At 41.0% G+C, this 22,100-nt stretch overlaps 1 protein-coding gene across 6 annotated transcripts in view; it reads left to right on the forward strand.

Moving 5' to 3' along the window:
• syt1a (synaptotagmin Ia) overlaps positions 1–22,100 on the forward strand; it is a 298,889-nt gene that overhangs the window by 248,158 nt on the left and 28,631 nt on the right. For 5 of the 6 annotated variants that reach the window (XM_061912043.1, XM_061912044.1, XM_061912042.1 and 2 more), the window contains 4 exons: positions 1,611–1,736; positions 8,339–8,506; positions 8,852–9,019; positions 11,440–11,557. In XM_061912043.1, the coding sequence (XP_061768027.1) occupies positions 1,611–1,736; positions 8,339–8,506; positions 8,852–9,019; positions 11,440–11,557 (580 nt within the window). The remainder of the gene's footprint in view (positions 1–1,610; positions 1,737–8,338; positions 8,507–8,851; positions 9,020–11,439; positions 11,558–22,100) is intronic. The other variant, XM_061912040.1, reaches the window with a different exon arrangement.

The raw sequence follows: 22,100 nt of genomic DNA on the forward strand, positions 1-22,100 counted from the left end.
AATTGGAAGTTAGGGATGCTGAAATTTAGCCTTCAGCTTGCCTTCACTCCTATCAAGAGCTGGCAATGTTTTCCTTTTGTTGCTGAATAAGGAAATTAGTGCTAGGTTATACATCACTGAGCCTTATCAAGGTAATTTCCCCACCTTCTCCACTGTTGTGGGCCCAGTTGTGTTTTCCAGCAGCCATGAATCAAACTGAAAGGCGGTCATTTCTCCCGGTGTTAGCCCGACTGCTGTGTTTACTTACTCCTGTGTGTGGTTGTTTTAATTTGTGTTTCTTCCTTCTATGTCCTCCTTATCTGTGTTGTGTCTGATGACTGTTCGGGATGGTCACTGGCGGTAGGTTCCCAATTGCTGTTGGATCTTCTTAAGCCTGCTTCGCTGATGTTTTTGTTCTTTTCAATAGCCTCTTGACGACAACTTAACTCCCATTCAGCCAAATATATGTAACTATGCATACTTTACCTGTTGTATATATGTGCGTACAAGCTGCATATGCACATATATATATATAAATATATAGGAAGAATAAGCACCGGGTGCGCCTTGACCAGACTGAGCAACACTGATTGGTGCCGAGAAGCTTTTCCCGCCAGGAAATGTTTGAAACACAAAAACAAAAGTTGTGGTAAAGAAGAAGAGGAGCCAACCAAAACTATTTCCCCAACTATCTAATCAGGGATTTTAGGTGCTTAAATGCTCCTCGATCCATGTGTCGATTGGTGGGGGTTTTTTGCCGACTAAAGGGGACACCAATCAGCAACTAATCAGTGTCGTCCAGCCGTTTGCATTCACTTCAGCAGACAGACCAAATCAATAAGAACGAACTAGATCAACCCCTTTAGCCACACCCATTTGCTGGCATGACGCTTCGATCTAGCATTAGCATAAGGGGGCGGGACTCCGAGGGTGACGATGATGATGATGATGATGATGATGCTGGTTGTGGAAGCACACTGGGGAATGAGGGCAGGCGTGGTCACGTGTGAGCACCGTTTTGAACGTCAGAGAATGCTGTGCATGCTGGAACAATGAGACCTCTTGGACGGCAACCTTTGATGCTGAATGAATGACCATGACAGCAACCGCATGTCCTAGCAAACTACACCCCCCCCACCCCCCAACCACCACCACCTCCTAACCCCTCACCTCAGCTCGCTAAAAAGGCTAGTCGATGACTTGAGTTGCTTGAAGTGACTCAGACTGTGATCTTTTACCAGAAACCTCTCTATTATTCACCTCTCTCTCTCTGTCTCTTTCTCTTCTGTTCGCCGTGAAGCTCATCTCTGGTGCCATCATTTGATCTTTCCTCCTTTTGAGACAGAAGCACCCAGAGAGTCGTAGCAAAGCGCCATGAAGGGACCGAGCCCTCGGCTTTAGTGCATCTCAGAGCATGTTCCGGTGTTACCTGCTATGGTGTTTTAGTGCTTGCTCCCCCCCCCCCCTACCCCCGTATGCCCCTCCCCTCTCCGCCCTTGAACGCCATAAAACAAGTGGCAGCTCTTGCAGGAGTAGGTCCGCCGGCAGGACCTGGGCGGGGACGAGCCGGCGGGGGCGCTGGCACCGCCGACAATCAGGCGGCTCTGACTCTTGGTGGGTGTCTCCTCCAGGCCTTGAAGGATGAGGAGGACGCTGAGACAGGCCTGACTGAAACGGAGAAAGAGGAGGAGCCCAAGGAGGACCAGAAACTGGGCAAATTACAGTACTCGCTGGATTACAATTTCACAGAGAACACGGTGAGTCGCTCGTACTTATTTGTGTTTGTCCTAAGTGTAAGTATGGTCACGCTATTGGCGCCACGCTGCTGTTTGCTCACGGGAATTTGCAAAAGTAAGGCTGGCCCGCTTTGGATTTTCGTTCGTTTCCGCCTGATTTGAAACAAATTCCCCGCGGGTATCCATCTGCTTTATTTGGTTCCGATAGCTGAGTTTGAAAAACCCACGGTGGAGGGAGAACATCAGCTTCGCTCTCGCCAGATGTTGTGTGACAGATAAAAGACGCGGTGGGTGAACACGCCGGGCCGAGCGGACTCCCCGTCATCAGCAGAACTGACAGAAACGGGATTAGCGGCGACACGCTGCATCGGTACACATGTATTCTCCTTATCTACTCTTTCTGTAAACAAGTGTGGATGAAGACGGCGTCTGGCATTGACTGAACTCCCATCTTCATCTTGGAGTGTTGCTGCTCTCCAAGAGACTCGTTAATGATCCCTCTCAAAGTCTAAAACAAGATTAGTGCCTCGTCAAGGATTATGTTTGGGGGGGACAATGACAAATTATAGAGTCATTTTACAGAAAGGGGATTTAAAGTGGACAATGTCACATTTTACGGCGTTGATGTATCATGTCGCGGGAGGCGGTGGCAGCCTCCTCTGTGCTCGCTCCGCTAATAAGCCGTACGCTCGGTGGAGCTAAAGTGTAATGAAGGGACGAAAGCTTTCACGGCATGACAATGACCGCAGACAGGCTTTGGCTCCACACCGAGTGCAGGCAGCTGTTTATCAGGCCCGCCTTAAGGCTCGATAACGGGTTCGCTCCAGAAGCCTCCCGGGAATGCTTCTTTTTAATCCTCAGCCGGGTGGACGCACACAATTGCTTCCACAACTTTCATGGAGTCTCCTTGAGTGCATCCAGAGAAGAGTAGATCAACTTCCCCAACATAAATGGAGGTGTCCGTCAGCGTGAGCGGCAACCTGAGGAGGTTATGCAAACTGCAATTCCACAGCAAAGAGTGTGTTCACACGCATACTTGCCACCTTGAGATCTCCGATTTCGGGAGGTGGGGGGTGTGGTCGGCGGTGGGGCGGGGGCGTGGTTAAGAGGGGAGGAGTTTATTTACAACAGTTCTGTGCACTGCACTTTCTAAAGTAGATGGTATTGTCACATATCATGATTGATTGATTGATTGAAACTTTTATGAGTAGATTGCACAGTACAGTACATATTCTGTACAGTTACACTAAGTGTTGTACCATTCAGCCAATCCAATGTAACCTGCCATGCCTGTCAACCTGCCCACTAAACAAGTAAACTGCCATATGCCAAACGAACTGTCCTTTCCATTGTGTCCCGACCGGCGAATGAGACCACCTTTATAGAACCATACAGTCCTTTATAACTCTCCACAACATTGTGGTCCTTCGAGCCGGATCACTAAATGTGAGTTTTCCTTGCCCTTATGTGGGCCTACCGAGGATGTCGTAGTGGTTTGTGTTGTGGTTTCTGAAGCCCTTTGAGACACTAGTGATTTAGGGCTATATAAGTAAACATTGATTGATAAATGGTAACACCGCAACAAGTTTTTCAACTTGTTTAAGTCGGGGTCCACGTTAATCAATTCATGGTACAAATATATACTATCAACATTATTCAGTCATCACACAAGTAAATCATCATAGTATGTACATTGAATTATTTACAATCCGGGGGGTGGGATGAGGAGCTTTGGTTGATATTAGTACTTCAGTCATCAACAATTGCATCAACAGAGAAATGTGGACATTGAAACAGTGTAGGTCTTATTTAGTAGGATATGTACAGCCAGCAGAGAACATAGTCAGTTCACATAGCATAAGAACAAGTATATACATTTGATTATTTACATTAGGTTATTTACAATCCGGGGAGATGGGATGTGATTGGGGGAGGATTAGTAAAGGGTTGAAGTTGCCTGGAGGTGTTGTGGTGCATGTACAGTAGATGGCAGTATTGTCATGTTTAAGAGTGTCACATGCTGTTTACGGCAGACGAACTGCCTTACGGTAGAGTGGTAGACGTAAACGTGACTGCTGTTGTTGTGTGTTGTTACTGCGCTGGGAGGACTTAATGAAACTGCCTAACTATAAACCCACATAAGAAACCAAGAACTCGCCCTCGATCATTCTACAGTTATAACGTCATTGGGCAGACACGCTCTCAGACACGTCACTCAGGTTAGCTGGAGGGGGCGTGGCCTCCAGCTCCGCCTGAATTTCAGGAGATTTTCAGGAGAAAATTTGTCCCGGGAGGTTTTCGGGAGAGGCGCTGAATTTCGGGAGTTTCCCGGAAAATCCGGGAGGGTTGGCAAGTATGGTTCACACGGTAGGGTCGGATATCCGGATATCCAATCCAATCCGTTCTTTTTAGTGGCCCTACCCATTACAAAAACGTGTTTCTTTCGATTTCTAATGTGAATGCAATCTGACTCGCAAGCAGACATGACGTCATGACGTCGCACGCACTGCAGTGTTTACGGAAGTAAAACTGGCTTCAGATCTCATTCCAGGGTTTTGTGCAATCAATCAATCAACATTTTCTGAACCAAATTATTGCATGTAAAAGATTAAGAAATGAAGAAGACAAGTATTTTGGCTCTCGCAGTTCTACGGGATAATTTGGTGCGATGTCTGTGGGCAAGCAGTCGGAGACAGGAGTGGTGGAAGTTTCACTTGAGTTCCTAAAAGTAATTATTTTCACCTGTTTTCTGCGCCGTTGTCAACTAGTTATTTTAAAACCGTCTCTTTTGGCTGATAATTATGACCATTTTACTATGAATTGATTAACGTGGACCCCGACTTAAACAAGTTGAAAAACTTATTGGGGTGTTACCATTTAGTGGTCAATTGTACGGAATATGTACTGTACTGTGCAATCTACTAATAAAAGTTTCAATCAATCAATCAAAACGCTTATCGCTTTTTGGTGAAGTTCTGGTCGGATGACTACGACCTGAGCGCGGGATTGTTCAAATTGAGGATGCACCGCATATACATCCGATTTATCTCCACATACGAAAGAAGCCTGGGCCGGATATGAAAAAATAACAGAATTGCACTGTCCACACTGACATGAAAAAATCCAATAAAGGTTGCATATGGGCAAGAAAAAGCTAATTGAACTGCATTGTGAACAGGGCCAAAGACACTGTCATGTGACTCCTACTTTTTGTTTTTTTGGAAACAATTACTGCAAGAGGGACGCTTGGTGACCTTGTGGTTAGCAGCATAGCTCTAGCTGTGGCCAGCTCAAAGTTTTAAAGGTAGTTACTTAAAGGGGAACACTATCACAATTTCAGAAGGGTTAAAACCAATAAAAATCAGTTCCCAGTGGCTTATTTTATTTTTCGAAGTTTTTTTCAAAATTTTACCAATCATGGAATATCACGAAAAAAGGCTTTAAAGTGCCTGATTTTCGCTATCTGTGAAGCCCCGTCCATTTTCCTGTGACGTCATCCAGTGATGCCAATACAAACAAACATGGCGGATATAGCGACATTAGCTCGGATTCAAACTCGAATTTCAGCGGCTTTAGCGATTCAACAGATTACGCATGTATTTAAACGGATGGTTGGAGCATGGAGGCAGATAGCGAAAACAAATTTGAAGAAGAAACTGAAGCTATTGACCAAATAGCTATTGACGCTATTCGGCGATCGCCTTCAAACCAATGATTGAGTGTCGCAGGATATCCATACATCTCTGTGCCATGTCTGCCTTAGCATCGCCGGTAAAATATGCAGGAGCAACTTAAATCCGTCGATTGGTAAGTGTTTGTTTGGCATTAAATGTGGGTAGAAGGAAAGGCTGGATGCAAATATAGCTACAAATGTACATACAGCTAGTCTAAATAGCATGTTAGCATCGATTAGCTGGCAGTCATCCCGCGACCAAATATGTCTGATTAGCACATAAGTCAATAACATCAACAAAACTCATCTTTGTGATTTTGTTGACTTTATCGTTGGAAATGCATCTGCAGGATATCTACTCATCTCTGTGCCATGTCTTCCTTAGCATTGCCGGTAAAATGTGAGGACCAAACGATCAGGACTTTCGCATCTTGTGACACTAGAGCAACTTAAATCCATCGTTTGGTTAGTGTTTGTTTGGCATCAAATGTGGGTGGAGGGAAAGGCTGGATGCAAATATAGCTACAAATGTACATACAGCTAGCCTCAATAGCATGTTAGCATTTATTGGCATGCCGTGTTAATCGATGCACACTCCACGTAAGTCAACTTGAATCCGTCCCTGATGGTGTTGTTACACCCTCCGACAACACGCCGACGAGGCATGATGTCTCCAAGGTACGGAAAACAGTCGAAAAAACTGAAAATAACAGAGCTGATTTGACTTGGTGTTTGTAATGTGTTTGAGAAAATGGCGGATTGACTACCTATGTGAGGCCGAGTGCGAAAAATAGAAAGTCGTTTAATTCGCCAAAATTCGCCCATTTAGAGTTCGGAAATCGGTTGAAAAAATATATGGTCTTTTTTCTGCAACATCAAGGTATATATTGACGCTTACATAGGTCTGCTGATAATGTTCCCCTTTAAATGCCTTTTGAGCAGATGGTCTTAAACAGAGTTGGCCTTTCTCTCTTTTTTACATGATTCTGAGTCAGTCTCTGGAGCAAAAGTCATATAGAAGTTTCTTAAGAGCAAAAATTATGATTCATAATTGCATATAAATGCAAAAGTCCCATCGTTTGCTGTATTATTGATTAGTATTTATTTTAGTCATAAGCCTAACCTAATTCCTGCAATCTTTTATATCCTTTGACAAGGTTTTGACCTGTTGAACTGTAAATCGGTCAGATATAATTAATGGATATGAATAAAATCCAGCATAGGATTTTTGAATTCAGTATTTAAAGTGGGGCAAAAAAGTATTTAGTCAGCCAGCGATTGTGCAAGTTCTCCCACTTCAAATGATGACAGAGGTCTGTCATTTTCATCATAGGTACACTTCAACTGTGAGAGACAGAATGTGAAAAAAAATCCAGGAATTCACATTGTAGGAATTTCAAAGAATTTATTTGTAAATTATGGTGGAAAATAAGTATTTGGTCAACCATTCAAAGCTCTCACTGATGGAAGGAGGTTTTGGCTCCAAATCTCACGATACATGGCCCCATTCATTCTTTCCTTAACACGGATCAATCGTCCTGTCCCCATAGCAGAAAAACAGCCCCAAAGCATGATGTTTCCACCCCCATGCTTCACAGTAGGTATGGTGTTCTTGGGATGCAACTCAGTATTCTTCTTCCTCCAAACACCACCAGTTGAGTTTATACCAAAATGGATACATGGATGATACAGCAGAGGATTGGGAGAATGTCATGTGGTCAGATGAAACCAAAATAGAACTTTTTGGTATAAACTCAACTGGTGGTGTTTGGAGGAAGAAGAATACTGAGTTGCATCCCAAGAACACCAAACCTACTGTGAAGCATGGGGGTGGAAACATCATGCTTTGGGGCTGTTTTTCTGCTATGGGGACAGGACGATTGATCCGTGTTAAGGAAAGAATGAATGGGGCCATGTATCGTGAGATTTTGAGCCAAAACCTCCTTCCATCAGTGAGAGCTTTGAACGGTTGACCAAATACTTATTTTCCACCATAATTTACAAATAAATATTTTAAAATTCCTACAATGTAAATTCCTGGATTTTTTTTTTCCCATTCTGTCTCTCACAGTTGAAGTGTACCTATGATGAAAATGACAGACCTCTGTCATCATTTGAAGTGGGAGAACTTGCACAATCGCTGGCTGACTAAATACTTTCTTGCCCCACTGTAGATTTGAGCGGGTCCCTCATTACTGAACAGGTTGGATCCGAAAGGTCAAAAATGTTAAAAGGCATTGATCTTAATGAACCCCTGTCACCCTAATGAGAAGAATTGCTCTCGAAGATGGATGGATTACTCCCAAGAGGGTGAAGCTGCAGCCATGGTGTCGCTGGTGCAGGACGGGAGCAAACAGCGCAAGTCCAGATGTGCAAACAGTGACATGTGAGAGGTGTGATAGCGCACAAGTCAGCTGTTTGTGTATCCAGCTCATTTACACCTGCAAGGCAGATAAGTAGTGGAGTTGTTGCGGTGCTGCTAGCAATTAAAATCTGCCTTTCCTGCAATTAAAGGCTAATTATCCATGTGAAAAAGTTGCATGGCCTCCGAGAGGTCCATAATTGATTTTCCTTCACGTCAACATTGTTGTCCTATTCCCACCCGAGGTTATAGTTTTATTTTCCTCACTACCTCGACAAGTGACAGCCATTGAATTCCATGGCTGAGCGCCCTGGTAGCCTTCCAAGATCGCCGCCTGATGAGAAGTTGATTGACAGGCTGTCCGAGCCGCTCGTTGAAGCGTTGACTGGCAGGTCAATCGGGCTCCCGCACTGCGCGGCGTGGTTATCAATTATCAGCCTCGACACGCCGCAACCTTTTCGGCCGCAGATGACATAACCGACTAATGGCGGCGCCGCGTGCCAGAAATATCACATCCTGCGGGTATGAAGGTGTTCACGGTGGAAGTTCTGGAATGATCGGACTTGTGTCTTTGCTTTCATGGCCCAGCTCATCGTGGGCATCATCCAAGCGGCAGAGCTTCCTGCCATGGACATGGGCGGCACGTCTGACCCTTACGTCAAAGTCTACCTGCTGCCGGACAAGAAGAAGAAGTTTGAGACCAAAGTCCACAGGAAGACCCTCAACCCCGTCTTCAACGAGCAGTTCACCTTTAAGGTAAACCTTCTTATCGCCTCACGTCAACTTTGGAGAGATCCTGCTTCCTGCTGACAGTCTGATTTGCATGCTGCCGCCAATCCAGAGAAGGTGTGAAGACAGCAGCCAGCTGGCGTATTAACAAGCTCCTGACAAAACAAATCACGCACACACACACACAATGAGGGGGATTAACGCCGGCAGATGCCTCGCCTCGGCCGTGACGGATGCACACTTTGCAAAGTTTACTTGTGATTAGCACAGGTGCTGTCACGACATCACTTGATGTGCGGAATCTACGTGAAAGACCAGCAGATCAAACCCTGCTCCAACGTGAACGCTGTAACCGCGCTCCGATGTCCTCAGGTTCCGTATGTGGAGCTGGGCGGGAAGACCCTGGTGATGACCGTGTACGACTTCGACCGCTTCTCCAAACACGACGCCATCGGCGACATCAAGGTGCCCATGAACAAGGTGGACTTCAGCCACATAACGGAGGAGTGGCGGGACCTGCAGAGCGCCGAGAAGGAGGAGGTGAGCCGTCGCCGGCGTCATCCGTCCGCGGCGCACCTGATCGCACGTCACACGCCGGCCCCTTCAATTAATAGGCGACACGTCGGGAGATTCCATTTTCACACCAGGGCGACCTCGCTTTAACGTCACGTCGTTTTGATTTAAAGGCCTACTTACACCCACTACTAGCCACCACGCAGTCTGATAGTTTATATATCAATGATGAAATATTAACATTGCAACACATGACAATACGGCCGCTTTAGTTTACTAAATTACAATTTTAAATTTCCCGCGGAGTTTCTTGTTGAAAACGTCGCGGAATGATGACGCGTGCGTTTGACGTCTCGGGTTGTAGCGGACATTATTTTCCAGGCCCGATCCAAGCTGTAAGTAGTCTGCTTTAATCACATAATTACACAGTATTCTGGACATCTGGGTTGCTGAATCTTTTGCAATTTGTTCAATAAATAATGGGGAAGTCAAAGTAGAAAGATGGAGGTGGGAAGCTTTAGCCTTTAGCCACACAAACACACGGTGATTCCTTGTTTAAAATTCCCGGAGGTGAAGCTTTACTATGGATCAGAGCGGTCAAGCGAACATGGTTCCCGACCACTTGTCAACCGGCAGGTTTGGGTGAGAAAATTGTGGTAAAAAGTCAGCCAAGCTCGCGCCGTCCATGCAGCTGCCGTCGACTTCCCTCAGATACTGGCATCAAGACACCCGTGGACACACCCCTCCGACTATCAGCTACTATTTAATCTCACTAAAACACTAGCAACACAATAGAAAGATAAGGGATTTCCCAGAATTATCCTAGTAAATGTGTCTAAAAACATCTGAATCTGTCCCAATGCAATCGCCTTTTTTTTTTTCTTTCTAGTCCTTCGCTATCAATATCATCATCCACAAATCTTTCATCCTCGCTCAAAATAATGAGGAAATTGTCATTTTCTCAGTCCGAATAGCTCTTGCTGCTGGAGGCTCCCATTAAAAACAATGTGAGGAGCCCTCACACTTGTGATGTCATCGTCTGCGACTTCCGGTAAAGGCAAGGCTTTTTTATTAACGACCAAAAGTTGCCAACTCTATCGTCGATGTTACGCCGGTTCGGCATTGTGATGCCGGGTTCGATTCCCTCGAGGATGCGTCAAGTGAACACAGCAAAGGTAAGATATACAAAATTTATTTAAATAACAAAAAGAGCTATATAACAAAAATGCTAGAGCTATTAGAATAAAACAAACAAAGGACGCTAGCATAAAAGCTAGGATATGCAACAATGAGAAATAAACTGGCACGTAGGCACATAAAACAGTAAAACAAAAACTTCAGCATGAGAACTGGAATGAACAACGAATGGCTAGCGTGAAAAGCTTAGCGAGAATATACATACTTGAGAGTATTGCAGGCGTAACTTGTTGCGTGAAAAGCAAATCATGAACCCAGGCTGAAGAAACAAAAGAGGACGGCTTATAAAGTGACGGTGATTATCTGTAGCAGGTGTGCGGGGCGTGAGCAGCAGGTGAACTGATGTGTAACCATAGTGATGGACAAAAACAGGAAATAAACGGGTCAGACTGAGAATGAAAAAACAAACGTGAGGATCTGAGCAGCAGATCGCAACAGTCGATGTTCTCTACTAAAGCCTTTCAGCCAAAATATGGCAATATGGCGAAATGATGAAGTATGACACATAGAATGGACCTGCTATCCCCGTTTGAATAAAAAAATCTCATTTCAGTAGGCCTTTAAAGGTTAATGACGGCACCTGGCCGCGCTGTTTAAAGTTGAAGGCCAACGCCAAGCTCGCCCCTGCCAAGTCTTTCCGCTCGCCATCTTTGTTCGAGCAAGTCTAAACTGCGACATATTTCTCTGCGAACCACGCACACGTCAATTATGACAAAATTGCTTCCTGTTGTGATGCTGAATTCCGAGGTTTAATTAAACGCAAGTCAATTCATTTCAATTAGCGGCTACCTAATGATGCTATTTAATTCTCAGTGGAGCGGCTGAGTTTTAGCATGTTAGTAAGACTTTTCCACCACTGTGATGAAGGCTAACGAGCCACCAGCAGGAAATTAAATGTAGTTAAATAAATGACGCGTTATTGGCAGATTTACCCCCTCGGCACTTTATTATTCTGCTCTGTACGACTAAATGCTAACGCGGTTCATGCACACTTTTTTGGCGCGCAGCATGCTTATGATTTATGATGTCAACCGAACAAAAAATAACTGTTAGCGAGTGTTTTATTACAAATCTTGAGACTGCAGCTCATTAAAAACACATAAACATCAGCAGATTCAGAATTGCTCTGCTGAACAAGTTTTAATAAGCCTTATTTTTTCAAGCTATTTACACACTGCCTCTGTGTCACGTTTGCATCAAAGCTATTTTCACTCTCTCTCTCTGTCTCTCTTTCACTCTGTTTTTCACAGCAAGAGAAGCTGGGCGACATCTGCTTCTCACTTCGCTACGTTCCCACCGCCGGGAAGCTAACCGTAGTCGTCCTCGAAGCCAAAAACCTGAAGAAGATGGACGTGGGCGGCCTGTCAGGTGAGGATGATTGACACCAGTAGTTTTCGCAGGCCGGCGTCTTAATCACACACAACCAGAATACACTCCAAATTGCACTTTGGTGTCAGCGGCGACAGCTTCCCGGGCCCCGCGTGTGCGTTTAAAAGTGGAAGAACTAATGGGCAGGTGTGTAATGACAATTATTAGCCTCCTCCATGGTCTGGAGGAGGAGGACATGCCACTGCTGGCACGCAGCGAGCGTCTATTGTTGTCCTGTTTAGCATGGCTGATTATGGCTGGTGGACAGACATGCATATTAGCATTCATCTATAATCATTCATAATTCCTCTTCTGGACACTCATTCGAGCAGGCTGCTCTTTGTCTGTCTGCCCGAAATAACCTTTAGCTTCTTGCAGACTTTTAAGCAATTTTAGGGCTGCAAAGAGCTTCACAAGTGCAGGAGGACAATGTGGCAGTTTTTCTGCAGAATGACGGTTGTTAAAAGTTCCACTCACACACCACATCGCACCAACATTGTCCTCATGATGCCTCTTGGCGTCAGGTAATGACCCTCAGCAGGGGAGGATAATCAAGCTCACAGGCCTCGCTGGTAATGACCCGGCACCAACTTCCTTCCCAAACTGATGCTCCTCTTGGCTGCAGGACTTTTTTGTTGGATGTCTTTCTCCAACACAGTTAATAACATTTTACCAGAGTAGCATGGAGAAGTGTACCGCATTTTTTGGACTATAAGTCGCTTCGGAGTATAAGTCGCACCTCCCGAAAATGCATAATAAAGAAGAAAAAAAACATATATAAGTCGCACTGGAGCAGGGGTCACCAACCTTTTTGAAACCAAGAGCTACTTCTTGGGTACTGATTAATGCAAAGGGCTACCAGTTTGATACACACTTAAATAAATTGCCAGAAATAGCCAATTTGCTCAATTTACCTTTAATAAATAAATCTATATATATATGTAATATATATAAATGGGTATTTCTGTCTGTCATTCTGTCGTACATTTTTTTTATCCTTTTACGGAAGTTTTTTTGCAGAGAATAGATGATGAAAAAAACACTTAATTGAACGGTTTAAAAGAGGAGAAAAAGGGAAAAAAAATTAAATTAAATTTTGAAACATAGTTTAGCTTCAATTTCAAATCTTTAAAATAAATATTGAACCGAATAACTAGAAAAACTAGCTAATTCGAATCTTTTTGAAAAAATTTAAAAAATAATTTATGGATCATCGTTAGTAATTTTTCCTGATTAGAATTCATTTTAGAATTGTTATGACATGTTTTAAATAGGTTAAAATCCAATCTGCACTTTTTTAGAATATATAACAAATTGGACCAAGCTATATTTCTAACAAAGACAAATCGTTATTTCTTCTAGATTTTCCAGAACAAAACATTTAAAAGAAATTCATAAGACTTTGAAATAAGATTTAAATTTGATTCTACAGATTTTCCAGATTTGCCAGAATAATTTTTTTGAATTTTAATCGTAATAAGTTAGAAGAAATATTTCACAAATATTCTTCGTCAAAAAAACAGAAGCTAAAATGAAAAATTTAATTAAAATGTATTTATTATTCTTTTACAAAAAAAAAAAAAAAAAAAAAATTCTTGAACATTGATTTAAATTGTCAGGAAAGAAAAGGAAGGAATTTCAAAGGTAAAAAGGTATATGTGTTTAAAAATCTTAAAAAAAATGTTTAAGGTTGTATTTTTTCTCTAAAGTTGTCTTTCTGAAAGTTATAAGAAGCAAAGTAAGAAAAATAAATGAATTTATTTAAACAAGTGAAGACCAAGTCTTTAAAATATTTTCTTGGATTTTCAAATCCTATTTCAGTTTTGTCTCTCTTAGAATTAAAAATGTCGAGCAAAGCTAGACTAGCTTGCTAGTAAATAAATAAAATGTAAAAAATAGAGGCAGCTCACTGGTAAGTGCTGCTATTTGAGCTAGTTTTAGAACAGGCCATCGGGCGACTCATCTGGTCCTTACGGGCACCGCGTTGGTGACCCCTGCTCTGGTGTATAAGTCACATTTTTGGGGAAAATGTATTTGATAAAACCCAACACCAAGAATAGACATTTGAAAGGCAATTTAAAATAAATAAAGAATAGTGAACAACAGGCTGAATAAGTGTAGGTTATATGAGGCATAAATAACCAACTGAGAAGGTGCCTGGGATGTTAACGTACAGTGGGGCAAAAAAGTATTTAGTCAGCCAGCGATTGTGCAAGTTCTCCCACTTCAAATGATGACAGAGGTCTGTCATTTTCATCATAGGTACACTTCAACTGGGAGAGACAGAATGTGGAAAAAAAATCCAGGAATTCACATTATAGGAATTTTAAAGAATTTATTTGTAAAATAGGGTGGAAAATAAGTATTTGGTCAACCATTCAAATTTCTCTGATGGAAGGAGGTTTTGGCTCAAAATCTCAGGATACATGGCCCCATTCATTCTTTCCTTAACACGGATCAATCGTCCTGTCCCCTTAGCAGAAAAACAGCCCCAAAGCATGATGTTTCCACCCCCATGCTTCACAGTAGGTATGGTGTTCTTGGGATGCAACTCAGTATTCTTCTTCCTCCAAACACGACGAGTTGAGTTTATACCAAAATGGATACATGGATGATACAGCAGAGGATTGGGAGAATGTCATGTGGTCAGATGAAACCAAAATAGAACTTTTTGGTATAAACTCAACTTTTTTGGAGGAAGAAGAATACTGAGTTGCATCCCAAGAACACCACACCTACTGTGAAGCATGGGGGTGGAAACATCATGCTTTGGGGCTGTTTTTCTGCTAAGGGGACAGGACGATTGATCCGTGTTAAGGAAAGAATGAATGGGGCCATGTATCGTGAGATTTTGAGCCAAAACCTCCTTCCATCAGTGAGAGCTTTGAATGGTTGACCAAATACTTATTTTCCACCATAATTTACAAATAAATTATTTAAAATTCCTACAATGTGAATTCTTGGATTTTTTCCCACATTCTGTCTCTCACAGTTGAAGTGTACCTATGATGAAAATGACAGACCTCTGTCATCATTTGAAGTGGGAGAACTTGCACAATCGCTGGCTGACTAAATACTTTTTTGCCCCACTGTATCATATATGTTACGTATATGTAAGAGTCATTCAAATAACTATAACATATCGAACATGCTATACGTTTACCAAACAATCTTTCACTCCTAATCGCTAAATCACATGAAATCTTATTAGTCTAGTTTACGTGAATGAGGTAAATAATATTATGTTCTATTTTACGGTAATGTGTTAATAATTTCACACATAAGTCGCTCCAGAGTATAAGTCGCACCCTATGAAAAAACTATGAAAAAAAAGCACCCTATGAAAAAATTATGAAAAGAAATGCGACTTATGGCCTGAAAAAAACGGTAGTTTACTATATTAGTCAAGTCAGTATTTAGTGTAGAGCTTGACCGATATGATTTTTTTAGGGACGATACTGATTAATTGTTGTCAAGCAGACCGATAAACGATTTTTGGAGTTGATATTCATTTGCAGTAAAAGTAGTAGAGGGGTTAGTGCGTCTGCCTCACAATACGAAGGTCCTGGTTCGATCCTGTGCTCGGGATCTTTCTGTGTGGAGTTTGCATGTCCTCCCCGTGAATGCGTGGGTTCCCTCCTGGTACTCCGCCTTCCTCCCACCGCCAAAAACATGAAATGCTAAGTAATTCACAAACAAGGATGGGGTGAGGGTCACCAATTTGTAAGCAAAATGTCGAACAGTTTTAGAACAACATTTCTCAACGAGCTATTGCAAGGAATTTAGGAATTTTACCATCTATGGTCCGTAAAATCATCAGAAGGTTCAGATAATCTGGAGAAATCACTGCACGTAAGCAATAATATTACGGACTTTTAATCCCTCAGACGGTACTGCATCAAAAACCAACATCAGTGTGTAAAGGATATCACCACTTGGGCTCAGGAACACTTCATAAAACCACTGTCAGTAACTACAGTTGGTTGCTACATCTGTAAGTGCAAGTTAAAACTCTACTATGCAAAGCCAAACCCATTTAGCAACAATATCCTGAAACGCTGCCGGCTTGGCTGGGCCCGAGATCACCTAAGATGGACTGATGCAAAGTGGCAAGGTGTTCTGTGGTCTGACGAGTCCACGTTTCAAATTATATTTGGAAACAGAGGACGTGGTGTCCTCCAGAACAAAGAGGAAAATAACCATTCGGACTGTTATCGACACAAAGTTCAAAAGCCAGCATGTGTGATGGTATGGGGGTGTATTAGTGCCCAAGGCATGGGTAACTTACACATCTGGGAAGGCACCATTAATGCTGAATGGTCCGTCCAGGTTTTGGAGCAACATATGTTGTCCTCCAAGCAACGTTATCATGGACGCCCCTGCTTATTTCAGCAAGACAAGTGTTACAACAGCGTGGCTTCGTAAAAAAAGAGTGCGGGTACTTTCTTCTGCCTGCAGTCCAGACCTGTCTCCCATCAAAAATGTTTGGCGCATTATGAAGCTTAAAATACGACAGCGGAGACTGAAGCTCTACATAAAACAAAAATGGGAAATAATTCCACCTTCAAAGCTTCAACAATTAGTTTCTTCAGTTCCCAAACGTTTATTGAGTGTTGTTAAAAGAAAAGGTGATGTAACACAGTGGTGAACATGCCCTTTCCCAACTACTTTGGCACGTGTTGCAGCCATTAAATTCTAAGTTAAATATTATTTGCCAAAAAAATAAATAAATATGCGTTTGAACATCATATATGTTGTCTTTGTAGCATATTCAACTGAATATGGCTTGAAAAGGATTTGCAAATCATTGTATTCTGTTTATATTTACATCTAACACAATTTCCCAACTCATATGGAAACAGGGTTTGTATCTGCTGATGTAGTTCAGTTGTAGAGAAGGCTGATATTGATAAAAAGAGGCCGATACCGATACTGGATCGATCCCTCATTTAGTGCCTCTCAACAGGACAGTGGCGACCATCTCAGTGATTTACACGTGTGCGATAAAAGAGTACATAACTGTTAAAGGATACCTGCCTCAAGGACTGCTTGCCATGGAATCAACACTAGCACAGGAAGCCCACATGCTCACTTGTCCAACACTTCCTGCGAGTGGCACTACATCCTCAGGAAAGGCGTGCGCGTGGGCTTCCCAGCACGTGTTACTTTCTTTGTTTCGATTCCACGTCGAGTGAGATGGAGGTTCAGTTAATTACCCTCTACTCTTCCCTGCTGTGTTGGCTAGCTTTTAATAGCAAATGAATGCCCACATTCTCAAAGCAATATGCTGTGATTGTATTTGATTTAAAAGAGTGATACAGACTAGGGTTGTCACGATACCATAGGTCAGGGGTCACCAACCTTTTTGAAACCAAGAGCTACTTCTTGGGTACTGATTAATGTGAAAGGCTACCAGTTTGATACACACTTCAATAAATTGCCAGAAATAGCCAATTTGCTGAATTTACATTTAATAAATACATCTATATATGCATTTAAAAAAAAAGGGTATTTCCGTCGATCATTCCGTCGTACATTTTTTTTCCTTTTACGGAAGGTTTTTTGTAAAGAATAAATGATGAAAGAAAGACTTAATTGAACGGTTTAAAAGAGGAGAAAACAGGACAAAAATGAAAATAAAATTTTGAAACATAGTTTATCTTCAATTTCGACTCTTTAAAATTCAAAATTCAACCGAAAAAAAGAAGAGAAAAAATAGCTCATTAGAATTTTTTTGAAAAAATTAAAAAAAGAATTTATGGAACATCATTAGTCATTTTTCCAGATTAGGATTAATTTTAGAATTTTGATGAAATGTTTTGAATAGGTTAAAATCCAATCTGCACTTTGTTAGAATATATAACAAATTGGACCAAGCTATATTTCTAACAAAGACAAATCATTATTTCTTCTAGATTTTCCAGAACTAAGATTTTTAAAAAAATTCAAAAGACTTTGAAATAAGATTTAAATTTGATTCTAAAGATTTTCTAGATTTGCCAGAATATATTTTTTTAATTTTGATCATAATAAGTTTGAAGACAAATTTCACAAATATTCTTCGTCGAAAACACAGAAGCTAAAATGAAGAATTCAATTAAAATGTATTTATTATTCTTTACAATAAAAAAATAAACTTGAACATTGATTTAAATTGTCAGGAAAGAAGAGGAAGGAATTTAAAAGTTAAAAAGTTTTGTGTTTAAAAATCCTAAAATCACTTTTAAGGTTGTATTTTTTCCCTAAAATTGTCTTTCTGAAAGTTGTAAGAAGCAAAGTAAAAAAAATAAATGAATTTATTTAAACAAGTGAAGACCAAGTCTTTAAAATATTTTCTCAGATTTTCAAATTCTATTTGAGTTTTGTCTCTCTTAGAATTAAAAAGGTCGAGCAAAGCGAGACCAGCTTGCTAGTAAATAAATAACATTTAAAAAAATAGAGGCAGTTCACTGGTAAGTGCTGCTATTTGAGCTATTTTTTAGAATAGGCCAGCGGGCGACTCATCTGGTCCTTACGGGCGACCTGGTGCCCGCGGGCACCACGTTGGTGACCCCTGCCATAGTGTGAGTTGTCTATAGTGATACGTGTGAATTTCCACAATTCTCTATACTTTTTCGATACCACAATGGCAGGATTTTTTGTTTGGTTTTTTGAGTTCAGATTTAGTATGAGTTATTCTGTCATATTGAGTAAAAAAAACAACTTGTGTCTTTGCAAACATTACAACATATTGGTTTCCATTAAAACTCACATATATAAATTCATCCAGGCATTACAAGCCATTTTGCATGTCTGGTTTAGGAGTTATGTTTAAATAACTGTCATATTGAGAGTGACAGTATACGGCCATAGTGAGTAAAACCAAATTTTTGTATTTGCAAATCTTACACACAAAAAAACTGATTCTAGTAAAACTCACATCGATTCAATATTACATGCATTTTTAGAAAGATTGCATGATTGGTTTTGGAGTTATGTTTTTTGTATATTTCATATTTAGTATGTCAGTTATACTGTCATATTCGGTATAAAATAAGCTCTGTGTCTTTGCAAACCTTACAAAAGATATAAAATAAACCCATGTACTTTTAAATGCACTTCTTTATTTAAATATGTTTCAAAGTATCAAGTATTTAAGATTACTGTGCTTCAACGTCTTTTTGCACATAATTCAAAATGCAAAACCTGTTGCCAAAAACTATATATTAAAAAAAAAACAGCATTGGCCTACTTCCTCCCCATTCCCCAATATATCTTCACAAACAATGCTGTGCTTTGCTCTATGCTCAATAATAACAACAACAGTCATCTATTTCACATTGTAAAAAGAACAGCACCGTCATGAAGCCTTCAAGTATGTAAAACGAGCAATATTGTTGTTAATGTCCTTTCAATATGGTGGCAGTGTGACATCATCAAGTACAAACCCTGTTTCCATATGTGTTGGGAAATTCTGTTAGATGTAAATATAAACAGAATACAATGATTTGCAAATTAGTTTCAACCCATATTCAATTGAATGCACTACAAAGACAACATATTTGATGTTCAAACTCATAAACTTTATTTATTTTTTGCAAATAATAATTAACTTAGAATTTCATGGCTGCAACACATGCCAAAGTAGTTGGGAAAGGGCATGTTCACCACTGTGTTGCATCACCTTTTCTTTTAACAACACTCAATAAACATTTGGGAACTGAGGAAACTAATTGTTGAAGCTTTGAAAGTGGAGTTCTTCACCATTCTTGTTTTATGTAGAGTTTCAGTCTCCGCTGTCGTATTTTACGTTTCATAATGCGCCACACATTTTCGATGGGAGACAGGTCTGGACTGCAGGCGGGCCAGAAAAGTACCCGCACTCTTTTTTTACGAAGCCACGCTGTTGTAACACATGCTGAATGTGGCTTGGCATTGTCTTGCTGAAATAAGCAATGAAAAATATGGTAGCATATGTTGTTCCAAGACCTGTATGTACCTTTCAGCATTAATGGTGCCTTCACAGATGTGTAAGTTACCCATGCCTTGGGCACTAATACACCCCCATACCATCACACATGCTGGCTTTTGAACTTTGCGTCGATAACAGTCTGGATGGTTCACTTCCTCTTTGGTCCGGATGACACGATGTTGAATATTTGCAAAAACAATTTGAAATGTGGACTCGTCAGACCACAGAACACTTTTCCACTTTGCATCAGTCCATCTTAGATGATCTCGGGCCCAGAGAAGCCGGCGGCATTTCTGGATGTTGTTGATAAATGGCTGTCGCTTTGCATAGTAGAGCTTCAACTTGCCCATACAGATGTAGCGACAAACTGTATTTAGTGACAGTGGTCTTTTGAAGTGTTCCTGAGCCCATGTGGTGATATCCTTTAGAGATTGATGTCGGTTTTCGATACAGGTAAGGTGTCGTCTGAAGGATCGAAGATCCCGGTCATTCACTGTTGGTTTCCGGCCATGCCGCTTACGTGGAGTGATTTCTCCAGATTCTCTGAACCTTTTGATGATATTATGGACCGTAGAAATTCCTAAATCTCTTGCAATTGCACTTTGAGAAATGTTGTTCTTAAACTGTTTGACTATTTGCTCACACAGTTGTGGACAAAGGGGTGTACCTCGCCCCATCCTTTCTTGTGAATGATTTAGCATTTCATGGAAGCTGCTTTTATAGCCAATCATGGCACCCACCTGTTCCCAATTAGCCTGCACACCTGTGGGATGTTCCAAATAAGTGTTTGATGAGCATTCCTCAACTTTATCAGTATTTATTGCCACCTTTCCCAACTTTGTCACATGTTGCTGGCATCAAATTCAAAAGTTAATGATTATTTGCAAAAAAAAATGTTTATCAGTTTGAACATGAAATATGTTGTCTTTGTAGCATATTCAACTGAATATGGCTTGAAAATGATTTGCAAATCATTGTATTCTGTTTATATTTACATCTAACACAATTTCCCGACTCATATGGAAACGGGGTTTGTACTTTGTAATGAAATAGGCTCATAAAAAGGCTTTAACTTATATTTGTCTTTGTTTGTATTACCTATTAGAATCAAGAGTTCTGCCCTTTCTCATTACTTAATGTCTGTTTGCTCTATATTTTATGTTTTCCACAATTGTGTCCTGCTTCCACGCATAAGTAGATATACGGAAACATATATTTTTTTCCCTTTTTTTTTTTTAAATCTTTTTCGGCACTGATTCAGTCCTCACGCCGAGAATTGACGTGGTTACTATTCAGTATTGGCGAAACTGGAAAAAAAGCAGGTTTTAATGTATTTTTGCCTGGTGGTATCATATCGCTACTTTCAAAATCCCTAATGAGAACAGTGCAGACTAGTATTTGTCCAATAACTGTGCACACACACATTGTTCCAAAAAAGCCAAAAGCTTAAAGGCCTACTGAAAGCCACTACTAGCGACCACACAGTCTGATAGTTTATATATCAATGATGAAATATTAACATTGCAACACATGACAATACGGCCTCTTTAGTTTACTAAATTGCAATTTTAAATTTCCCGCGGAGTTTCTTGTTGAAAACGTCGCGGAATGATGACGCGTCAGGCAATATTAGCGCAGCACTATTTGCGGCTAAAAGTCGTCTCTTTTCATCGCGCAATTACACAGTATTCTGGACATCTGTGTTGCTGAATCTTTTGCCATTTGTTCAATTAATATTGGAGAAGTCAAAGTAGAAAGATGGAGTTGGGAAGCTTTAGCCTTTAGCCACACAAACACACGGTGATTCCTTGTTTAAAATTCCCGGAGGTGAAGCTTTACTATGGATCACAGCGAACATGGATCCCGACCAAATGTCAACCGGCAGGTTTCGGTGAGAAAATTGTGTTAAAAAGTAATCTCTTACCGGAGATCTGTGGAGTTTGTGCCGTCCTTGTATCTGCCGTGACTTCCTTCAGACACTGGCCTCAAGACACCCGTGGACACACCCCTCCGACTATCAGGTACTATTTAATCTCACTAAAACACTAGCAACACAATAGAAAGATAAGGGATTTCCCAGAATTATCCTAGTAAATGTGTCTAAAAACATCTGAATCGCTCCCAATGCAATCGCCTTTTTTTTTTTTACTTTATTTATTTATTTTTTTCTAGTCCTTCCCTATTAATATCATCATCCACAAATCTTTCATCCTCGCTCAAATTAATGGGGAAATTGTCGTTTTCTCGGTCCGAATAGCTCTTGCTGCTGGAGGCTCCCATTAAAAACAATGTGAGGACGTGAGGAGCCCTCACACTTGTGACGTCATCGTCTGCGACTTCCGGTAAAGGCAAGGCTTTTTTATTAGCGACCAAAAGTAACACAATAAGCAGATAAGGGATTTTCCAGAATGATCCTAGTAAATGTGTCTAATAACATCCCACTGCCCTCGCCTTTTTTTTCTTTTTCTAGTCCTTCACTCTTACTATCCTCATCCACGAATCTTTCATCCTTGCTCAAATTAATGGGGAAATCATCGCTTTCTCGGTTCGAATCGCTCTCGCTGCTGGTGTTCATGATTGTAAACAAATGTT

This window comes from Nerophis ophidion, linkage group LG10 (genome assembly GCF_033978795.1).
Source record: "Nerophis ophidion isolate RoL-2023_Sa linkage group LG10, RoL_Noph_v1.0, whole genome shotgun sequence".
Classification (NCBI taxonomy): Eukaryota; Metazoa; Chordata; class Actinopteri; order Syngnathiformes; family Syngnathidae; genus Nerophis; species Nerophis ophidion.